We start from the raw sequence: 23,405 nt of genomic DNA on the forward strand, positions 1-23,405 counted from the left end.
ATTACCAATGGGCTGAGCCCAGCCTCCATGGGCTGTCCCTGGGCTGGGCTCTCCTCTGCCTCCTGAGGCCTCTCTGGAGCCAGTCCCTCCTGGATTCACCCTGCTCAGCTGTTTCTTGCTGGGGGATGATGTGGCTGGTGAAGGGCTGGGTGCTCCCTGCTGTCCTGTTCTGGTTCTGGGAAAGCTGAGCAGTGCTGTCTGGAGCCTGCTGGAGCACCTGAAATCCCACCTGAGGGCCTGGGGTGGGAGTGGGACCAACAGCCCCAAAACCTGGTCCCCGGAGTCAAGGGGAGCCCCTCAATTGCAGCTTGCCAAAAGGGAAACTGAGGCACAGGGGAGAGAGAAATGGGCTCAGGGACCCATCCTGCCCAGGCAGAGCAGCATTTCTGAGGCTGGGCAGCCTGAACAATTAGAAGTGATGAAGATGATCTAAAAATAGGGATTGGTAAATGTCAGGCTGGCGAGCGGCTGGGGCACGTGCCGGGAGGATGGAGCAGCTCTGCAGGCTGCCTGTGCCCCTGTGTCCTTAGCAGGACAGGGACCTGCTCTCATCTGCCCTGCAGTGAGCCTGCCTCCCTGGGAGCTCCCCAGAACTGGCTGATGGGGACCAGCTGGACAGCCAGCACCAGAGTTATCTTCTGGCTGTTTGATCCTGACAGGAGCTGCAGAGGATCCCAGCTCTGCTTTGGGTGGGGGACACCAGGCCCTGAACACAAGTTATGTTCCACTGGCTTTTTACAGGAGGAAACTTCAGCAAAGGCCTGAGGCCCCATGGCTGATCCCAGCCTCAGGATCTGGGTGCTGTGCTGCCAAAACCACCTCAGATGTTCAGTCCCCCTCTCTGTGCAGATGATGGGAGCCTGCTGGCACAGGGACACCCAGCAGATGTTATCCCCTCCATTTCCTCCACCCCTGCCAGCTTCTCCCCCCTCCCCAGAATCCCACCTGTCCCCAGCATGCCAAAAACTTGCTTAAAACAGCTGGGAACAGAGGTTTATTTGGAGAAATAATCCAGATTGGGGCAGATTAGTGGAAACACGTCCTTCCCCATCTGCCTGGACAGTGCTGTGCCAGCTCCCTGACGGGCTGCCTGGAGCCAGCTTGGGGAAAGCACACAGGGACTTTGGCCTGCCCCCTGAGCCCCCTGGCCAAGCTGAGTATCCCCAGCCCCTGTCCCTCAGGAGAGTCCCTGATCCCTGGTGGTGTCACCTCCAGCCCCTCCAGGTCTGTGCTCAGCAAGGACTGCCCATCTCCCAGAAATATCCCAACCTGGCTAATTAGAAACATCCATAAGCAAACAGGAGAAATCCTTACTGACAATCCCACTTTTTTTTGGCAGAGAAGAACCACCTCTGAAGCAGAGGAAGGACACACAGCACTGTCCTGGGTGTGGTGGTCCCAAACCACCAGAGTTTCAAGTGAACCCTGCTGAGGACTGAAATCCATTTCTGTGGGGTTTCCCCCCTGTGCAAACCCTTCCCTGCTATCAGGAGCTCCACCCTGCTCTGTTTGTGCCTCAATTTCCCCAAGGCATGAGGGTAGCGTCCCTGTCTTGCTTTTCCTAAAGGAATCATGAAAAGCAGAGAGTGTTTTTCCTCCCTCTGAAGGTTTGGGTTAATTTGTGATGAGGGAGGAAGGAATGTGAGGACTAAGGAGCCTGGTGCGTAGGCTGTGAGGGGTGAATTAATTCTCATTAATTCTGTGTTTTTGTAAGGACGAGGCAGCTTGTGGCTGATTCTCTTCCCTGCCTCAGTGCAGGAGCACCACAGCCCTGTGCTCAGCAAGGACAAGGGTGATGCTCCAGCCCAGCTCTTTCTCCTGGATAAATCCAGCTGCCATCATCATGCTGGGAGTTTTGGCCTCTTCTGCACTAAAGAACCAAACTCAGCCTCTCTCCTACAGCCTTGGGACCACAGAGCACCTTGGGCCACCAGGGGATACCCTGGTTTGGTGACACGAGGACCTGAATGCCCCCAGGATGTTCTGAGGGCTGGGTGCAGCCAGGGCTGCCCACCCACATCCCCCTCCCCAGCCAAACCTTCCTGCCTGCCCGCTGGGCCAGCCCAGGGAACATCTGAGCTTTGGAAAATAAGGAAGGAAAAGCAGATCTCAAAGCCTGTGCTGGTTGCAAAGCACCGGTGGCATTTCTTATGCAGGGCATATAAATAGATGTTTTTTGGCTTTTTTCCCCCTCTGTTTCGGTGATGAGCCACTGCAGGGGGCTCTGAGCATGCTTTGCTTGGTTCCCATCACAGCTGCTGTTTCTATCCTGCATTTCCCTCGGCTCCAGGAGCTGCTGGGGTGACTTTGTGCTCGGGCAGCAGCTCCTGCCATGAGCTCGGGACACTGGGAGGTCCACATTCCTTCATGGAAAGGGACTGCATGCAAATGGGATGGCAGCTGGGGCTCTCCAAACACAGGGCCTTCTTTGAGAGCCCAAAAAGCACATTCTGAGTCGCAGCTTGGTGACAATGCCCTAATCCAGAGGTTCCCTACTCCTGTTCCTTTGTCATGTGTGGGGTATGCGCTGTACAGAGTAAAACTGATGCTAACAAGCCACAGGAGCTGTGCTCCCACAGCTTTAGCTTTATCCACCCCCGTCCTACCCCCTGCACATCACTTGGGGGCTTGCCATCCCTGGAGGGGTCTCACTGCACTCAGTCAGGAGGGTCGGGATGGTCCAAACCTTTTGGTGCCAAAAGGAGAAGTGCCCTCATCCCTGGGCACCAAAAGCCACCACCTCCCTCCCTCTGGCCTCAGGAAAAGCTGGAGCCACCAGCTGCCCACACCAGCCACCCCTTCAGAGAGAGGGCTTTGGGGTCAGGGGGTGTTTGGCCACTTCTCCTTTTGCCTGGAGGTGATTTCCTTCCTGTTATCTATCCCAGAGCCTGGCGCCTGCTGCCAGACTGGTGTTCTGTTCCCTGCTCCAGCATCCCCCTTCTCCCTGCTTCCTCCAGGCTTCTCCCTGCTCCAGCATCCCCCTTCTCCCTGCTTCCTCCAGGCTTCTCCCTGCTCCAACACTCTCCTTCTCCCCTGCACCATGCTCACCCTCACCAGGGCTCCCCATCTCTGTCCCCATGACTGGATGCTGGAGTCACAGCTGGGGTGTGCTCTGCCAGATGTGCAAACCCACCCTGCTGGCCCCATCCTGTGCTCAGGGGCTCGGTTTGGCTGCACTGGGGTGGGAAAGGGAGGTGGGGAAGTGGGTGAAGGTGAGGGCAGGATGAGATGTCTCCCCTTGTAGCTTGCTGCATGGAGTGACAAGGTGGCAACGGAGCCCACAAACTCCTACAGTGGGGGGAAAACCTCAGGAAAAGGTCTTCAAAATGCAACAAGTTTGACAAGGAGCTGAGCCGTGGGGATCTCAGGATTCCCCAGGAGCCAGGACAGAGGGGAATCAGCTCCCTGCTCAGTAGGACCAGCTCAGAACATCCAGGAAAATCACTGTGATTCCCAGTGCTGTATCCCCACTTGAACACAGCCCAGCCGCAGGCTCTGCTCCCGCTCTCCTTTCCCAGCTGACCCACCTCGATACCGGCATTTGAAGGGCAGGAATTTCAAAGGGGAAAAATGCAAAGGATCCCGCACCAGGCTGCATCCCTCCCGGAGCTTCCAGGCATGGAAACTGTGCTCCCCACCTGGCAGCTGAGCGCACACGGCACCCGGGCTGGAGGAACACAACTCCCACAGAAGTCTCACTTCGGAGCCAGCACAGCGGGCACCAGCTGCTCCTGAGCATCCCCGAACACCCGGCACGGCTGGAGGCAGCCGCGCTCCTCGCCCTGCCCGCATCAGCCTCCCGCTGTGGGGAAAGGCAAACGCAGACGCCTCAAAACGCAACGCTCCGGTTTTCATCCCAGCACCGAAACTCGGCAATTTAAGATTGCCACATCCCAAAAGCTGCGGCTTCCTTTGGAGAAGCCCCGCAGCCGGAGATGCTCAGCGCGCCGGCACCTCGTGAATTAGGTACCAAACCACCCCGGAGAGAAAAATTGCTTTAGAAAGCTGTTACCTGGATCATTTTCCCGAGCCCCTGTGCTGCTGCCAGGGAAGGATCTGTGCCCAAGCCACACAAAACCCCCCTACATGCCTGGCCACCAAACCAGCTCAGCAAGAGAAGTTCCTAAGCACCGATGAAAGCAGAGGAGCAAACCGACCACAGTAACTCCGCCTCAGCCGCGGGGATATTCGGAAATCGTTTGCAAGGAGCTTTATAGAAAATAGACGATGGAGTGGGTGCAGCTTTCAATATATTTGCTCTAGGATATAGTAACAGGCACTAAAGCAAACACGGGCGGGGGAATTAGGGCGGGAGCTTCTGCTTGGCTCGTTTTAAATTACAAAGTGCCGAGACAGCCAGGTCTACGCTACATTCTAGAGTCAAAGGGCTGCCCCCGCGTGCCCCGGGGACCATGCACGCAGCCGGCGGAGGCGTTTCCTACAGCTGCATCGCCTTGTGCCTAGAACGAGCTGGAAATGTCACTGAACATAACCTAATGGATAAACGGGCTCGGAAGAGCACGCCGCTACCCGGGGGGAGCAGCTGGACGTGTTCTTCTCTTTCCAGCAAAAAGGGAAAAAAAAAAGAAAAAGAAATCGAGTTAAACTTTGCGCCTGTCAAATAGAAATCTAATAGGAAAGAGAGCTGTACATGGTCAAAGTCAAGTCGATGCTCCAGGAACGTCCAGGACAGTTTCAGGTATTGCCCGCGGCTTCCCGGGCTGTGCCAAGCAAACACGCGGGTGCGAGCGCCGAGCCGCGCATCCCGCCTACCGGAGCTTCCCGGTGGAAGCTTCCCGGTGCTCCGGGGCCGAGCCGGGCGTGCTCCGGGGCCGAGCCAGGCGTGCTCCCCGCCAGAGAGCTCCGCGATGGGGGAACGGCCCAGCCTGGCGCCCTGCGGGAACCCGTCGGGTCGGAGAGGGCGCGGCAAGGGGGAGCCGGTCCGGAGCCTTCCAGGGAGGCTCACCGCGCTCTGGCGCACCCCGAGGCCGGCTCGTCCTCACACACCGATTGTCGGTGGTGCCGGGGCCGGGCCGGTACCGGGGCGCGTTTAGAGGCCGGGCCGGTGCCGGGGCGCGGTCAGAGGCCGGGCCGGTGCCGGGGCGCGGTCAGAGGCCGGGCGTGCCGGCGCAGCGCGGGTCGGCGTCCTGCTCGTAGCGGTAGTGGTAGCCCTCCATCTGGTCGCGGCAGGCCTCGCGCAGGTTGTGCAGCCAGCGCTTGATGCCGCGGCGGTTCAGGTAGAGCACCATGAGGAAGACGACGCCGATGAGCGCCAGGACGATGCCGAAGAAGACGTAGGAGGCGGTCTCCAGCTCGGCGGGCTCGCCGCCGTCGCCGCGGGCGCAGGCCAGCGCCTCGGGCCGCAGGCGGAGCAGCGCCGTGCCGCGCAGCGCCGGCGGCCCCGCGCAGCGCAGGCTCCGCGCGTCGAGCACGCGGGCGGCGGCGGCGCGCAGCCAGCCCAGGAAGGGCCGCAGGCCGCAGTCGCAGCTCAGCGGGTTGGAGGCGAGGCTGAGGCGCAGCCCCCGCAGCTCGGGCGCGTCCAGGCTGCGCAGCTCGGCGGCCGCCAGCCCCCGCAGCGAGTTGTTGCGCAGGTCCAGCTCCTCCAGGCCGGGCGGCAGCAGGGCGGCCGGCAGCGCCTGCAGCGCGTTGCCCGCCAGCTCCAGGCGCCGCAGGCTGAGGTTGCGCAGGGCCAGGGCGAGCTGCTCCTCGAGCGGGGCCGCCAGCAGCGCCTGGTTCAGCTGCAGCGTGCGCAGCAGCGGCGCCCCGGCGAAGGCGCCGGCGGCCACCGAAAGCAGTGGGTTGTGGCTCAGGTCGAGGGTGCGCAGAGCGGGCAGGCCCTGCAGGGCCATGTCCTCGATGGTGTGGATGTTGTCGTGGCGCAGGCGGAGCAGGCGGAGGTCGCGCAGCGGGCGGGCGGCGAAGGCGGCGCGGGACAGGACGCTCAGGTTGCTGCCGGCGATGCTGAGGTTCTGGACGGCGGCCGGCAGCTCCCTCGGCGGCTCCTCCAGCCTCTCGTAGCGGCACTGCACCAGCTCCGGGGTGGCCACACAGTAGCAGGCGGACGGGCAGGCGGCGGGGGCGGCGGCGGGGGGCACGGCCAGCGGCAGCAGGGCGAGCCCCAGCCAGGGCAGCCAGCGCGGCCCGCCGCCCGCCGGCCGCGCCTGCCTGCGGGCCATGCTGCCCCCGCGGGCATGCAGCGGGGCCGGGGCTGCGGGGGGGTCGCGCCTGCCTCGCCGCAGCCCCCCCGGGGCCGAGCTGCCTCCGGCGCCGCGCCCGCACACGGCGGCTCTGCCGGCAGCGCCGGGCGCGCCGCTGCCCAAATCGGGCCGGGGGGGTGGAAGGGGAGGAGAGCGAGGAGGAGGAGAAGGAGGAGGAGGAAGAAGAGAAGGGGACAGGTTGAGGCTGCCCGGCGCTGCGCGCTGGGCTGGGGAGCGCCGCGGGCGGCGGCCGTCGGGGGGAGCTGAGCCGGGCTGGGCTGAGCCGGGCTCGGCACCGAACCCACCGAGCCCCCGCCGCTGCGGGGCCCTGGGGGCTGGACGGGGCTGCCGCGGCCCCCTTGCTACCCGAGGAGGGATCAGGAGATGCCGCGGTCCCCGCCAAGCCCGGGGAGGATTTGGAGGCTGTCCCGGTCCTTTCCCAGCAAGGTGGGCGTTGGGGGGCTGCTGCGGGGTGCCCCCCCAGCCCTGGGGAGGGAGTGGGGGCTGTCACGGGGGCTCTCCACCCCAGGGAGGATTCGGGGAATTACCTCCGACCCCTTCCATTCCAGGGAGGAGCTGGGCGGCTGTCTCAGCTCGCCTCCAGCCGCGCAGGATCTAGGGGCTGTCCCACCCACCTTCCAGCCCGGTCCCCATTCCCCGACCTTCCCCACAAACCGGGCACCCCGCAGCATCCCTGAGCATGCAGGGTTATCTCCCCCTGCTTCCAAGCCTGCTTGGTCCCCACCGGCATCCTGGGGCTGCCCAGGGCTGCCGGGCACTGGGGGATCACAAGCCTCAGGGCACGGAGGGTGGTGTTGGGGTGGGCACGGGATTTTCGGATGCTGGAGCGATGCACAGCCAGGGACTGGGAGCGCTGTGTTCAGAGCCAGATGCAGCAGCAGTTGGATCCCCTTCAGTGCCTAAATTCCTCCATGGAGCTGAGCTGAGGTCATATTAAATAAACGCCATCCTGGGCACACAGAGTCCCAGAATGGTTTGGGTGGGCAGGGACTTTGGAGTGCATCCAGTGCATCCAGAAGATAAGGGTCCCTTGCCGTGGCAGGGACACTTTCCTCTGTCCCAGTGGGTTGCTCCAAGCCCTGTCCAGCCTGGCCTTGGACACTTCCAGGGATGGGGGTCTCGTGGATGTTGATTCTCCTCCTCCCTGTCCTTATCCTCTCATCCTGACCTTTTCCCAAAGCATTTCCCCTCTTACTGGGGTTCCCTTCTCCAGAAGCTCTCCTGAGTTTTAAAGGGACCAGGTGAATCGTGGATGCTGCTGTGGCTGGGTGGCTCGAGCTGCTGCTGACCACCCTGTGCTGCACTCCCAGAAATTGGGCAAACTCTGTATTTAAAGTGACGGTGTCTAACAGCGGCCAGAGAAACCAAGGGAGCTCGTGGAAGGGTGGAGGAGAGAAACAGACCTGGGAACATGCCAGATAAAGTGTGGGGCAGCACCCACGGAGGATGAGTGGGGAGAGCCAGGTGTGCAGTGGGTCGTGCTGAGCCAGCACTGCAGCACTCCCAGATGGAGCCTCCTCTCTCCCAAAATAGCGCTTTGCAGCCCATTTATCACATTTAATTGCTATATATAAAGAACTGATAGCACTCTGGAAGACATGGCAGCGGGTGGGTGAGGTCAGGCCAGGTGAAGCAGGTCCTGGCAAGTCTTGCCAGCCGGGCTGCGAAGATCCCGGCACCTCTCAGTCCTTCTCCGGGCTCCTCGCACAAGGAGCTGCCATGAAAAAAGGCAGGCACCTTCCCTCCCGATCCAAAAGCCATAAAACACGGCGGCTGAGTGATGCTAGGGGTTGTGGCAGAGCGTGAGGCTCTCTGCAGCTGACCCCTTTGACTTTGAAGGGTGGAGATGCTCCAACGTTTGGAGGGGAAGGGCGTTCCAGGGTTGTTCTGCCTCAGGGTGACTTTGGGGACGTGGGGCCTCCTCCCTGGTGGCACCATGGTGAATTCCTTGCCTGCTGCAGACACCCTGGAGTTCCCCAGGGCTGGCTGGGGGTGGTGAAGCCGCAGCATGCAGCTCAGCAGAGCTGTGAGCCTTTGGGCAGCCAGGGCAGTGCCAGTGTGTGCAGCAGCCCCCCAGGTCCCACACCCGCCACCAGGCTGGTGTTACTCATTCCTGGCTGTCATGCTGGATCCTGGAGCCCCTCAAACATGCTGTGTACAGACCTTCAAACCCCCGGCGGGCTTGGATCGATTTGAGAGCCTCCTCCACCATCCCCCCTGACCATAATTCTGCATTTGAGGCAGCATTGAAAACTTCCTGTGGTTAAAGGCCGGGAGATTGCGTCTGCCATTGCCGTGTCTCAGGATGAGATTAGGTCAGGCTGATGTGATTTGTTCCTACAATTCCATACAGACCGTTACTCATTGCCTCGTTATCTTCTGGGTGCTTCCAAGGAGAATTGATTGCTTGTGCCACGTCTGGTAACCTCTGCCAGGCCACCTGCTCTGTGACATCGCTCCTCTTTCCCCCTCGTCAGTGGTGGCCTGGGTTATTTTGGGTCTTGCACCCTGAGGATGTGCAAGCACAGCTCTGGTTCCTCTCCCACCGTGTCCCACACTGGTTTTTTTCCTGCTGGTGCTGCTCTTGTTTGCAGATTGCTTTTTAGTGAAGGCTGGAGCAAAAAGGCAGTGAATGCTTTGGTAGAAGGCATCGTACCTTCCCTCTCCATCCCTCTGTGTTTCCTGCTGCTGCAGACTGAGGCTCAAGGCTCTCCTCATCCTCCTCTGGGCAGAGAATGGATGGAGAGCAGCCCTGAGGAGAAGGACCTGGGGGGTGTCAATGAGTGAACAACTTGACAGTTTTTAGCAGGGGAGGGGATCCTGCCCCTGTGCCCAGGTGAGACCCCACCTGCAGAGCTGCCCCAGCCCTGGGGACGCAGCAGCAGCTCCTGGGGGTGCTCACCTGGAGAGGAGGAGGCTCCAGGGAGAGCTCAGAGCCCTTGCAGGGCCTGAAGGGGCTCCAGGAGAGCTGGAGAGGGACTGGGGACAAAGCATGGAGGGACAGGACACAGGGAATGGACTCAGACTGACACAGTAGGCTTAGATTTGATATTGATAAGGAATTGTTCCCTGTGAAGGTGCTGCGGCCCTGGCACAGGTGTCCAGAGCAGCTGGGGCTGCCCCTGGATCCCTTGCAGTGCCCAAGGCCAGGTTGGACAGGGCTTGGAGCACCCTGGGACAGTGGAAGGTGTCCATGCCAATACTGCAGCATGTGAATCCAGACACTGACCTTTGCTCAGCCAGTGCTGGCAGCAGCGTCCTTTAAAACCCACACCTGTGACACTGGAACTGCTCATTTCCCTGCAGGAGCATGTTTGGGAAAATGCTGGAAAAGAAGGAATAATTTTTTTTTTACATTTCCCACATAAAATTGTTGGAAATGACATTTCTTTCACTTAAAAAAATTTCTTCCATCTGTATTTGGAGAGGTTTGGCACTGAAGTCCTGTTTTTGCCTTGTCCTAGGTGATTTCTTTCCCTCCCTTGCTCACACCCTCTTGGGATTACAAATCTGCTTTTAAACCAAGATAGGAGGGTCCCCAGGCTCAGGGTGATAGAGGCCAACTCCCAGATTTTGTGTCTTGCTCCAGGGATGGTGCTGGGGCTGGAGGTCAGGCTGGGCCTGCCTGGTCCCATGGCCAGCCTGTTTCCCTGTGACCTGGCAGAAATTGCCTTCCCCAGCACCAGCAGATAGAAAGTGGGAAATAAAAGGCAGGCCAGGCTGGGCTGACAAAAGCAGATGGGGACAGCACGTCCGTGTGGGTTGTGGCTGGCCATGGTTATCCCTGCAGGAAGAGCTCATCCCTGGGATTGGCAGAGGCCCACTGCTGGCTGGGTGCTCCACACCGCCTCCTCTTCCCTCTCCACAGCTCCCTGTCCGTGTGTCCCAGCTGGCACCAGCCAGGCCCCATCTGTCACTTAGGGAATGGGATGGCTCCTTTTGGTGGCCCAGGCACTGTCAGTGCCACTGCTCCAGCCCCCTAATGGATTCCCTGAGCTAATCCAGGGAGCTGGCTGGAACTGGACACGGCTGAGCTGCTTGGTGCATGTTTTCAGATGGTATCAGGGCTTTTGAATTTCAACCTTGCAGACTGGCCAAGGCAGCTGCAGGTGGGCAGGGCCAGGGGCTGCTCCTCGTGCTCACAGCCCTGCGGAGCTGGGAGCTGCTTCCTGCACTGGTGGAGGGGGCAAGGGAATGCCGTGAATCAGGACCCCCTGGAGTCACCTGGGTGGTTTTTCCATCCCAAATAAGTGGAACTCTGCAGTGCTGGGCTGTGCTGGCTTCCCTTCCGAGGGAACAGTGCTTTAGGAGCCCAAAACCAGGCTTGGCTCTGTTGTGCCCGGGGCCCAAGGGGGAAAACGCCACCCCAGCCCAGGAGGGAAACAACAAATCCCTGATGGCAAAGCCGCGGGACGCAGGAGGGGAGGGATGGCCCCTCCTGGGTACAGAGCCCGGGCGTGTTTAAGTGCTCTGCTCAAACCACGGCGTCCAAAGGAGAGGGCACCCTCTCCCCAGCGCCCGCAGAGCCCCGTGTGTGCTGGAAATGCTCTATAAATACATTGGCAATAAATAATGGATAACCTGGATGGGCATTAAAGTGTAAACAGGAGGTGAAGGGCTCTCTCCCATTACCGGTCCCCCGAGAGCCACACGCATCCCTCTCTCCAAGCCCTGCCTGATGCTACTCCAACTGCAGAGCCCTTAGTCACAGCAGTGACAATATCATAGATCAGTGGCTCCAGAGTTGGCAAAAACAAACCAAAAATAGTCCGGAGGGCAGAGTCTTCCTCCCGATGGCCTGCTGGATTCGCCTGCATCAGCGGTTTTGGCTGTGGTGCTCCTCTGCCTGATGGGCTGACCCTCCCAAGGAGTCAGAGTCCTCTCCCTGGCACACAGCTCAGGAGTGCCCCTGACCTGGGAGGTTTTACTCCCCTTGGATGCAGCTGAGGCGTTGAGCCATGCTGGCTGGATATGGTCCCCAAAAGTCACTGCCCTGTGGCCGAAGGTGGCCCCATTCCCAGGCTGGGGGGGAATGTCCCTGTTGTCCACCGACAGTCCCAAGGGGTGGCATGGACACCCACCTGATGTGCAGAGAGACAAGGGGATTAAATGAATGTATGGATGTGACATGGGGTCATCTCAGTAGGAGACTTGTGCTGGGAGTTGAAGGAAGGGCTGGTCAGAGTCAGGCAGGGTTTGCCCAGCAGGGGGGTCCCGTTCTGCTTCCAAAGGGTCCTCTCAACCCCAAATAAAAGCAAACCTTCCTGGTACCAGCACTAATGCTATATCCCAGGGTCCACCATCCTCCTGGAGAGGAGAACAGGGTGCCAAGAGCAGCTGTGGCTGCCCCTGGATCCCTGGCAGTGTCCAAGGCTGGGCTGGACAGGGCTTGGAGCAGCCTGGGACAGTGGAAGGTGTCCCTGCCCATGGCAGGGGGTGGGACTGGATGAGCTTTAAGGCCCCTTCCCACCCAAACCATTCTGGGATTCTGTGATTTATGTCTTTGAGCTGCTAAAAGCAGAAGAAAAACATCCCCATAAAATGCCATGTGCGTTGTATTTCCTGGATCTCCCCCAGCCATCCCCAGCACCAGGGCCAGTCTGTGATGACAAGAGTGCATCTGTTTAATAGGACAACCTAGGCCATGAAGATACATTCCAAAAGGATAATAAACCGGATTGCTGGAGTGCAGGGACCAGGCACCTCTGTCCATCACTGATCCCCCTCTCCCACCCTCCTCCCTGAAATCTTCAGGCCTGTTTATCTTCCTGCATTTCTTTGGAGAGCTGCTATTTCCTGCTTTCCAGGGTGTCAAATCCGCTTGCAGAGTAGGAGGTGTGGGTTGGGGCCACGTTGGTGCTGAGAAGAGGCTGGGCAGGAGGGCAGTGGAGCCCATGGGGCAGCTGACCTTCTCCCAGAGCCCACTCAGGGCTGAGCTTTATTCCCAGGTGGTGGCTGATGAGAGCTGCTCGAGCATCCCAAATCCTCCAGCCAAGTGGAAGCCAAGGGGGTGATGCAGTCAGGGAGCAGGCAGCTGCTGGGCTGCTGAGCTCCCCCCACTGCTCCAGCATGTGCTTCCCTGGGTGTTTTTCACTGCCAGCCAGCTGAGCTCCTTACTACACCGAGCAAATGGAAAAATATAAATTTCCCCAAGCTTGGAACTGGGGGAGGGTCACAATTACTCACACTGGAGCTGACAATTAATAATGGAGATCTGACAGATTACACGCTCACCTGGGATAGTGCACAGCACCTGGAGAATACTAAATTAATGCTCACAGAGAGCAGACACCCTGAGCTTGGTGCTGTGAAGTCCTGGTTTTGAAGCCGGGTGGCAGAGCTGAACCCAGAGCTCCTCCTGTGGGCATGGTGAGGGCAGGATGGAGAATTCCTCAGGGAATTTCTGTCCTCCAGCTGCTGAAGCACTGTGATAGGACCTGGTTTTGCATTATTCAGGTGACATAAATAATCTCCTGAGTCTAGAGGGGGAAAAAAGGGCAGGCACGGCCTTGCCAAGGCTCCTTTTTGCACAAGGTGGCTGGGGGTGACCCTCACCAGTCCCAGTCCTGCTCTGGGCAAATGTGGCTTCCTGGGAGACAAGGAGAACCAGTGTGAGACAAAGAAGAGCACAAGACCTGGGTGTCCCACAGTCCCCAAAACCCCTGCGTTATAGCTCAGCCTTTTCCCCTCATCTCCCTTTGATGGGGTTTGGGTCTACCTGGAGTTTGGTGGGAGGGGGGAATGTGCAGCATCCAGCAGCTCCTCTGCAGGGAACCTGGCCCCAGCCGGGAGCTTTGTGGGGAATTCTTCCTGAATCCCCGCAGAACTGAAAACCCCCACGCCTTGGTAACAATTTCTGAGTCACAACAGAGCTCACTGGGATGTTTCAAAGTCCTGCCTGCAGAGGGGATGCTCAGGGGGAAAAGCAGAGCCCAGTGCTCAGCAGGATGATAAATAACTCGCCGTGGGGACCTTCCAGCTTCCCTGCTGTGGCACGGCTGTAAATAGTGTGCTTTGGGAAGCACCGGTGCATTAGTGAGGGCTGTAAAGCACTGGGGCTTGGCTGGGCACTGCTGGCTGCAACAGCAGCAAAAACCCAGCCAGGAAAATGCATCCCATCTTCTTTTACGAACCACAGCAATCTGCTGGCTCAGAGTGCACTTTAGGAGATTCATGAACTGAAGCCCAAAACAGGCAAAAGAGCTCCAAAGCTTCCTGAGGCTGGGCTGGGGCAGAGCCTTGGGTCCTCTCCCTGTGCTGCTCCTCACGCAGGGGGGTTTACTCTGCCACCCTGGGCAGGGCAGCACAGGTGGCACCCCAGCAAAATGCTGCAGAAAATGCAGACAAGGCAGGTGATAACATCTGGTCAATGATCCTTCTCTAATTGCTGTTTTATGGTAGTTTGATGGCTGGTGTGTAAAACCACAACAAGCCTCACTCATCAAGGTTGCAGTGAAACTTTCTGAGAAGCAAAGGGCTGCTCGGAGGATGCTGTGTGGGAGGGGGGGCAGGGAGAGCCCCCAGCTTCTGACTTTTCAAAGGCAATTTCTGAGTCACCTTCCTGGGGATCTCTCTGCTGCTGCTGCCCTGGGAGCTGAGGGAGACTCACCTGTGCAGGGCCCCTGCACCAGGGAGGGCAGGTACCTCTCAGCAGCCCCAAAGAGCTCCCCAAATGCTGGGCTTAGAACAGAGGTTTTGTAAAAAAACACTACATGGAGAAGGGTTTAGGGGTGAACAAGCTAGTGTGCTCCTGCCAGAGCTGTTATTAATTTCAGAGCTGCTGGAAGTGCTTGGCTCTGGTGATGCCCCGTGGGACCAGCTGGCCCAGGGGCAGAGCCAGCTCCCTTGCCAGCTCCATCCTCAGCCAGAGGCTGTTGCACGCAGGGAATGGCAGCAGGGAAAGCCAAGTCCCTGTGTTTACTGTTGGGGACACATGGCTGTCCCTGGTGTCTTGTTCTGGGCAGGGAATTGTTTGGCCTCGGGCAGCCTGCTCCTCTCCCAGCTGCAATCACCTCTCCAGGCTGGGAGATGCTCCTTGGGCTGCTCTAAGGATGGGGGTGGGAAGCTGTTTCAGCACGAGGAATCTGCTCAGCCCCTGTTGTCCCACCCCCGTGCTTTTTTCCAGGTACCAGCGTGCCAGGTCCTGCTCAAAGCAATGATCTCTGTCCTCTGTGCTGAGGAAGCTCTGCCTCCTGTCCCACACTGACCCATGCTGGTCCCTGACCCTCTCTCCAGAGCATCCCTGTCCCCAGGGCTGGAAGGGCTCACTCATCCATGAGGACCCCAGGACATGCTCCCCAGAGGCAGCCCTGGTGGGTTGTTTCTGCCTGGCACCAGTGATGGTCCAGCTGTGGTGGCTCTGGTTTACTGGTCTGAGGCCTGCAAAAGATTAGGGCAAAACAGATGGCTCCTAATTGGCAGTGCAGCTTACTTCCTGCTCTCCAGATAAACCATTACATTAAGGCTTAAATCAAACTTCGTACAACTTAGGAGGCTGCTTGTAATTATTTCAAAATCTAGACAGATTCAAGGGCCTGGATTAAGGCTCTGTTTAGTGTAATGAATGAAAAATGCCTGCTCTGTCCTGTTAGGCTGAGCAGCAAAGCGTTGAAGTGCTGGAAATGAGACCAGCAAAATCCTCAGGCTCTGATGGCTGGAGTTTTGGGGCAAAGTAAGAGGTCGTGGACTTTGGCCAGGCTTTTCTGTGACAGCAGACCTGTGATGGGGCTGCTGAGGAGCACACAGCTCCCTCTGGGACATAGTGACACCATCAGGAGGCTCTGGACATCCGTGGGGACTCACAACGTGGTTCAGGGCTGAGCAAAGTCTTGGGATAATTTTAATTGGAGCTGAACGCAGCTCAGTTAAGATAAACAAAATTTAATAAGCTGACCAGCTAAGGCTGATTAAAAGGGAGTGATGCCTCTGGATCTCCTGTGAGCATCTCCCACTGGAGCAGCATGGATTGGCAGCTGCTCCAAGGATAAAACAGCATAAGCCCATGTGTTTGGGACACAGCAGTGTCACCTTAAAAAATTCTCTGGGAAGTGAGAGGCTTTTGTTGTCTGTCCTAAAAAACCAGCACACCTGCAACTCTGAGCAAGAAATGTCTGGAACTTCTCTATCTCTTCACCCAGCCCCAATGGAACTTCTCTCAAGCCCTCCTGAATAACCCACACAGGGACTGGATTCATCCCTCAGTAGTTTATAGACTGTTTCTAGAGCTCCTGACAGCACAAGTGCCACACCACGTGTCCTGCCTCCTCCAGGATCTCTCCAGAGGCATGGAGAGCTGCCCAAGCATCCTGCCACAGAGCTGGGAGGGGGAGACACCACAGCCCCTGTGCAGCAAGCTGTAACCAAGCCGTGGCACCTCTGGGGACAGTAGCTGTCTGGCTGGCACATGCTGAGGGTCTCCCTGCTGGCCCCAGCCTGGGCTGCCTCCCTGGAGCTGATTCAGAGGTCAAGGAAAGGACACCCTGCAATATCAGGTGGGAAGGGGCCTCAGGGATCAGCTGGTCCAGCCTTTCTGGGACAAGACAGCCCAGCACCTTTACCGATGAATCTTGAAAGTGTCCAGAGGAATCTCCTCTGCTTCTCTGGGGAGGTTATTCCAATGGCTGATTCTTCTCACTGGGAAAAAATATCTCTTGTGTCCAGCTGGAATATCCCCAGGGAAAAAACCTGCACCCTTTGCCTCTCATCTTTTCTGTCCAAGGGAATCTCCATCTTCTCAGCAGCCACCCCAGAATATGGTAGTAATATTCTTCTTTTCTCAAGGCTGGGCAAACCCAGGGCTCAGCCTTTCCTCACCTGGCAGCTTTCCCTTGGGTCCTTGGGTCGTCTCTGGGGCCTTTCTCCGGGCCCTGTCCCACCCATTTTCTGTGCAGCATGGGCCAAACCTGAGCACAGTATTCCAGGAGTGCTGAGGATTGCTGAGTGGGATAATGACTCCTTTGTCTCAGCTGGAGATGCTCAGCCTGTTCCCAAGGCTGACCCACAGATGCTCCAGTGCAGGGAAGGGGCTGACACATTTCTGTGCCTTCCAGGGAGGGTGGAAATACCCCAGGCATGGGCACCGAGTCCCTGATAATTTCCTAGCAACCCAGAAGAGTATTGATTGTGCCAAGCAGCACATTCATGCTTCATCTCAGAGTGAAAAATTCGGTGCTGCCATGCAGTAAATTCAGCAAAGCATTCACAATTAATGCACAGCTCCTGGCCATGCCTTCTGGATAGGCTGCCAGGACTGATTGATGATTGGAATTCTGCTAACTGCTTTAAGGAGCAAATTAAGGAGCAAGTTAAAATATCTGTGCTTTGGGCATGGAAAAACAGCCTCACTGAGTAGGCTGGAAGATCACATTAGTCTAGACAGGCCTTTTGGCTGCCTCTGTAGGAGTTTTATCTTCATCCATCCCTGGTCAGCCCCACAGAAAAGGAACAACACCCATGGGCACGTGCAAAGGCTCAGTCCTTGCTCCCACAGGAGGAATTTTAGTGAAGTGAAAGCTGGAGGTGCACCAGACCTCAGCAACAGCTAAAAAAATCCCTCGGAAAGCAAATGGCTCAAGGAAAGAGTGCCTGTTAAATGGATCAGCAAATACCAGTGTCAATATCCATGGGAGGGTTTGTGATCCCTCCTTCCTTCTCATACAGGAAAGGAATTCAGGTGGAACAGCTGCTGGAAAGGAGCAGGGAAAGGTGGAGGTTCAAGGAGCAGGATTCCTCCAGGAAACACCTCTGGGAGATGAAAAGGGCTTTGTGCAGAGCAGACATGCAGAAGGCAGGGCAGGGGTGGGAGTGCCTCGTTTGCAGCTGGGTCAGGCAGAGAGGACTCTGCCAGCCCCAGCTCTGCTTTAAAACTCTCCCAGCTCTGCAGGAGCTGCAGTCAATGGGTACAAACTGAGAGAGTGGAAGCTCAGGCTGGATATTCCAAAGAAATTCTTTACTGTGGGGGTGGTGAGATACTGGAACAGGTTGCTCAGGGAGGCTGTGGACCTGGGCAAGACCTTGCTCAAGCTGGTCTGCTGGGAGGTGTCCCTGCCTTTGAGCAGCGACCAAGAGGGGCTCACTCAGCCTGTTTATATATTCCTAAGGCTTTGCTGCTATTCCCATTCCACTTTGACGATGGCCACGTTCAGCTGGATGGCAATTCCAAGGGGGTAAGCTGTGTAACCCTGGCTCAGTGAGGTGTCTCTGCAGGAAAGGCGGGCAGAGGTTGTTTAGGGAGTGCAGAAAATCCCAGCAGCTTTGCAGAGCATGCACTGAAAGGGCTCTGAGAGCCCACTGGAAATCAAGTGGCATTAAGGCATGAATAAGCAACTGAGTTGGGGGGGGGAGACCTGCATATTATAAAGAGGGATGAGGAGGAAGGGAGCAATTCACAGTGGGGATGAAAGTGCTGCATCAGCCTGACAGCCCCAGCAGTGGCCAGAGGGATTGATCTGTGTGTGTGCCTGCTGGGAAATGTGCCTCCATCCCCAGCGCTGGCTCCTCAGGGCTCCCCCGGGCACAGCCCCCTGCCCGGAGCCCTGGGCATGCAGAAATGCCAGGTGCAGAACACCCCTCTGGGCAGCATGGAGGGAACAGCCCCCTCTGCACAGAGGATGCTCCCACAGGCTGGGAGGTGCTGCATTGGTCTCTGTAAAACTGCCTGGGCTTAGGTTGGGAGAGACCCTAAAAATCACCTTGTTCCACCCCCTGCCGTGGGCAGGGACACCTTCCACTATCCCAAGTTGCTCCAAGCCTGTGCCAGGGCCTTCCCTCCCTCACAGCCAGGAATTCCATCCCAATATCCCATCCAGCCGTGCCCTCTGGCAGTGGGAGCCATTCCCTGTGTCCTGTCCCTCCATCCCTTGTCTCCATCCCTGTCCAGATCTCCTGGAGCGCCTTTAGTCCTTGCAAGGGCTCTGAGCTCTCCCTGGAGCCTTCTCCTCTCCAGGTGAGCACCTCCAGCTCTGCCAGACACCCAAGGCAGAGATAGTGAGGGGGAGGTAAGTGGATTGAAGGAATTTATGGCTCCTGCACAAGAATGGGTGAAAATCCCCTTTGGGGTCAGAAGAGGAAATGCAGGGATGCCCGCACTTGGCTTTGCTGCTGGTGCTGTGGGAAGGTGACCCTGCTGCCAGGCACTGCAGAGTTAAACAACTTTGCTAGCTTGTGACACAGAAATATGATCTATCTGGGGGAAAGCCGTGCTTTTACAGCCTCAGCATCGCAGCGTGACATTCTGGAGCTTCAGCATTCCCCTGGCGGGGCGCTGGGTAAATGCCACTGCTGGTAAAGTCTGATGACCTCTCTGGAAATCCAGGGGCAGTTGCACAGTCTCGGAGGAGGACTCTGAGAGCCTCACCCCCTGCAGCAAAAGGGCCGAATTCTGACCGCCACATACTGAACAGCAACTGTGTCCCAGGCAATATTCCAGTGCTTCCAGCTGACTGCTACAATTCCCTCAGCACTGTGCATGTCAAACAGCAGAGCTCGGCCGTGATCTGTTGCTGTACAGGATTTGTAGTGCACAAAGGAGGAGCTGGGGAAGAGCTTCGGCATTAAAAAAAGGGAATAAAGCTGCTCAGGGTCTGGTGTGCACACGGAGCGTGCCCCAGGTGCTGGGGAAGTTAGATGTGTTAGCAGCCATGACTTGTTAAATGAATTTCCCTGCATTATCTGTCAGGAGCTGACTGCAACTTCGTTATCTTTGCTGGTGACACAGGATCATTGCCAAATTATTTTGTGCTCCTTGATGGCTGCGGGGCTGTCAGAGCTTTCCTTGGGGGGATCAGAGGTGTGGAGCTGCTTGCAGTGACCCCAGCTCCTCCCTGCCTCAGTGACAGTCCCACAGCAGAGGGGCTTGCTACTTCGGACCCCAGAGAGGGGCATGGCCACTGCTTTCTCCCTGACAGATGGATTAGGGACATTGTGGAGGATGCAGAGGTTTAACTACTCACTTACTGGCAGGAAAAGTGAAAAGGAGAACAAAGACAAGGCATCTTTGGGTTGTCTTTATACCTCCAGGAGTTTAGGCAGTAGAAATAACTGTGTCTAGGTAGGAATTCCCTCCTGTTGTCCATCCCATGGCACTGTGGCTCAGGTGTACACCCCAGAGTATCCTCATTTCCATAGGAAAAGGCTTTTGTGGGTCAGGAGTGCCACAGCAGCCAGTCTGCCTTTCCAGAGGCTTGAAAATCCTTCTGGGTCAGTTCCTGGGTGAGTTCATGCCCAGCTTCTAGGTCACCATTTCTGCTTGGAAACCCTAACCCTGACCCTCACCCTGACCCTAACCCTGACCCTGACCCTCTGACAACAGCAGAGATGATGGATGTCCTTGCTGACTGCATCCCTCACCAGCAGCTGCCCAGGATTTTGGGAAGGAAAGAGCTTTGTTCACCAGGGCAAGGCGTGTAACCCTGCATGGGAGTATTGGAGTTCTGTCCCCTCGGTTTGGCTCCTCTGGAGGCCACACAGCAACATTAATCACACCCTGACCAGCTGCTGGAGGTTTGTTTTAAATCTCCCCAGACAGCTCTGGCTCTGCAGAGAGTTCATTAAACATGAGCACTTTCTGTCCTGAGAGAGAATTAAATGAGTTAACAGATCCTAACGAGGAAGGGAAGTGCTGGGGATGGCAGTAACAGCGAGCACTGCGGGGTGGATGCAGGATGGGGCGCAGGGGACTCCTTGGGAAGTGCCCAGAGAATGGCTCCTGCTGGAAAGTGTCCGGGAGTGGGAATGATGTACTGTGCTCTGCCTGAGAGCTGCCCTGGGGCAGCCCTTCTGGGAGAGAATTCAGGGAATCCCACACTGGTTTGGGATGGGAAGGACATCCATTCCACCCCTGCCATGGGCAGGGACACTTTCCACTGTCCCAGGCTGCTCCAAGCCCTGTCCAACCTGGCCTTGGGCACTGCCAGGGATCCAGGAGCAGCCACAGCTGCTCTGGGCACCTGTGCCAGGGCCTGCCCACCCTCTCAGGGAACAATTCCTTCTCCATATCCCTCCTAACCCTGCCCTCTGGCAGTGAAATGCCCTGGGATCCCACATCCAAGGGCAATTGGCTACACTAGACCCTGTGACAGGCACTTGGGTGCAGGAATTAAACGTGCTTGCTGTGTGCTGCTGATGGAAAAGAAGGGGAAGGAGGAAGGGGAAAGGGAAAGATGAGGCAAGTGGCCAGAGACTGGAGATGCAAGCTGGAAAAATCAAAGGACACGCTGAGATTATGGATGGCCACAGAAACAGGATTGTCCCCTCAAAAGGCAATTAACACTTGAGATAATACTTTGATGTTACTTTGCTCCTATATTTAATCTAAAGTTAACAAAGATAAGCGAAGAAGATGCTGGGTTTTGGAAGGGCTGCTGCTACAGCCCGACAGCAACAGGGGAGCTGCAGCTATGGCCCCCAGACTGAGGGGCTGTGAGGGAATGGGGCTGGTGGAATGAGGCTGAGAATGTGAGGGAATGGGGCTGAGGGCGTGAGGGAATGCGGCTGAGGGAATGAGGGAATGGGGCTGAGGGAGTGAGGGAATGGGGCTGAGGGAATGGGGCTGAGATTGTGAGGGAAATAGGGCTGAAACTCTGAGGGAATGGGGCTGAGGGAGTGAGGGGAATGGGGCTGAAACTGTGAGGGAATGGGCCTGAGGGAACAGGCCTGAGGGAGTGAGGGAATGGGACTGGTGGAATGAGGGAATGGGGCTCAGAGTGTGAGGAAGTGGGGCGGAGGGAATGGGGCTGAGATCGTGAAGGAATGGGCCTGAGGGAATGGGCCTGAGGGAACAGGCCTGAGGGAGTGAGGGAATGGGACTCAGATTGTGAGGGAATGTGGCTGAGATTGTGAGGGAATGGGGCTGAGAATGTGAGGGAATGGGGCTGAGGGAGTGGGGCTGAGAATGTGAGGGGAATGGGGCTGAGAGTGTGAGGGAATGGAGCTGAGAGTGTGAGGGAATGGGCCTGAGGGAGTGAGGGAATGGGGCTGGTGGAATGAGGGAAGGGGGCTCAGAGTGTGAGGAAGTGGGGCTGAGGGAATGGGGCTGAGACTGTGAGGGAGTGGAGCTGAGAGTGTGAGGGAATGGGCCTGAGGGAGTGAGGGAATGGGGCTGAGGGAACAGGCCTGAGGGAGTGAGGGAATGGGGCTGGTGGAATGAGGGAATGGGGCTGAGATTGTGAGGGAATGGGGCTGGTGGAATGAGGGGCTCAGTGTGAGGGAACGGGGCTGAGGGAGTGAGAGAATAGGGCTGAGATTGTGAGGGGAATGGGGCTGATGGAATGAGGGAATGGGGCTGAGGATGTGAAGGAATGGGGCTGAGATCGTGAAGGAATGGGCCTGAGGGAATGAGGGAATGGGGCTGAGACTGTGAGGGGAATGGGGCTGAGGATGTGAAGGAATGGGGCTGAGGGAGTGCAGCTTTTGCAGCTCGGCCATACAGTCAGCCCCAAATGGCGACTCTCTGCCAGCAGACTGACACAGACAATTGATTTATTTCCTTTCCATGTTGTAAAGTGGCCCCTTGAAGTTAAAATCCCCATCTCGGGATGGTTTTCCCCTAATTCCCCTCCCTCTTGGTGGGATCCAGGGAATTGAGCTCCGGGTTTGGGTGTGATCAGTCCTTCCCTCTGCTTTGCAGAACAGCACAGTCGTGTGAAAGAGATGTTACTCTCGGTTTTGCAGAAAAGTGGCATTGAAAAAAATAAAAGCAATGAAAAGAGGCCTCAGGGTGGCAATTTCTTATTTTTTCTGATGTCTCTACATCTGGGGCCGATGAATATTCACATTTCCCTTGGTAAAAGGGAAAGAACTGTGAGGGGAAGTGGATCTGTTTTGAGGTGGAGTACAGATCTCAATAAATTCTAATCAGCTGCTCAGGAATGGACACAGGGGAGTGGGAATTGGTAGATAAAGCCTCAGCTGTTGAAAGAAACACCGAGCAGCTGGATAAATCAGGCAGCCCTCTCTATAGACGTGTAGCCAAGGAAGGTGAATTGACAAGGACTGGAGCTGTACTCTCATGTCAGATTAAATTTGGATTTATGGCCCGGAAGATTACACTGATATGTACCTGTGGTGGCAAAGGCTTGGTTTCATTGAGAGCCCTGTTTCCTCCCTGCTAGCTAGGCACTTAGGAAAATAAAAAAGAAAAGAGGCTGCTGGGACAGGAATTCTCATTTCCATTCAGGCCAGCCCAAATAATAAATCCACAACCAATTAAACCTCCCACTCATCCCTGCTCCACAAACCACAGCCTCCTGGAAAGCCCGTGGCCCCAGCTGAGAGGAGGCTCCTCCATTCCTCTCACTGCACAGGTGAAGCTGTTGCTCCTGAGGGAGGCATTTTCCTGGGTGTTGGTGATTTTATGCCGGGCATTTAGCTGTTCCCATCGCACCACCTCTTTGTTTCCAGCCCCTGCCTGCTCTGTTTTGCCTTTGCAAGGCTGCCAGCAAGCACTTGGGATCATTCACACATATTTGCTTGCAAGCATCGATTAGTTTGATCACCCTTGCAATCATTATTCCTGCAAAGACCAGAAGCTTTTAGCCTGCTTTGTTTAGTTTTTAAATGTCACCAGCCGTGGGGTTTGCAAACAGGGAGGGCAAGAGTGATAGAAATGGCCCGTTCTGATGTGAGAGCAGGAACTGGAAGTAAATTTAGAGACTTGCAGGTTCAGAGGAAGGGTTGTGGGTGAGAAAAGGACAAGGAGGGGGAGAAGTGGGGGTAACATCTCACAGAGACATGGAGAAACTTTGCTGCAAGGCAGAGCTGTGTCTGCCAGTAAATCCCCCGGCCCTTCAAAAGGATCTCCATGTTCCTTGCACTTAATGAGGGATTTTCCTGTTAACAAGTCCTCGACAAGTTTGCACCCAGGGGACAGCAGTGCTCTGCCCCCTGGGTGCAGATGCTTTCTGCAAAGTGCCAGAAAGCATCAGAAGGGCTCCAAAATCACCGAGGGACTGAGCTGAAACCCCCGTGCCAGATGGGACTGAGGCTCCAGGGTCAGGGGGGAGGAATTCATTGCACCCCAAAAGTCACCAGACCCGGGCTTCCTTCCACAGGCAGGACCCAAAGGAATGGATCTGGCCCTCAGAAAATTGAAATTAAGCTTGCTTGTTTTTCGGAAAGCTTTCCTCTCCCAATCTTTAATCAAATGTTTCTTCAGCTTTTTATATAGTTCCTATCAAAGAGCCCATCTGT

At 56.8% G+C, this 23,405-nt stretch overlaps 2 protein-coding genes across 2 annotated transcripts in view; one reads left to right on the plus strand and one right to left on the minus strand.

The window, feature by feature from the left end:
- Positions 1-1,010: 1,010 nt before the first annotated feature.
- LOC115484817 (uncharacterized) overlaps positions 1,011-23,405 on the plus strand; it is a 32,890-nt gene continuing 10,495 nt past the window's right edge. The window contains exon 1 of the mRNA XM_030233955.2: positions 1,011-4,699. Within this exon, the coding sequence (XP_030089815.2) occupies positions 2,333-3,244 (912 nt within the window). The 5' untranslated portion in view covers positions 1,011-2,332 and the 3' untranslated portion in view covers positions 3,245-4,699. The remainder of the gene's footprint in view (positions 4,700-23,405) is intronic.
- On the minus strand, positions 5,109-6,176 carry TPBGL (trophoblast glycoprotein like). The gene has a single exon (XM_030234584.2). It carries the CDS (start codon positions 6,174-6,176, stop codon positions 5,109-5,111), a length of 1,068 nt encoding a protein of 355 aa, XP_030090444.2.

This window comes from Serinus canaria, chromosome 1, assembly GCF_022539315.1.
Source record: "Serinus canaria isolate serCan28SL12 chromosome 1, serCan2020, whole genome shotgun sequence".
NCBI classification, from domain to species: Eukaryota; Metazoa; Chordata; class Aves; order Passeriformes; family Fringillidae; genus Serinus; species Serinus canaria.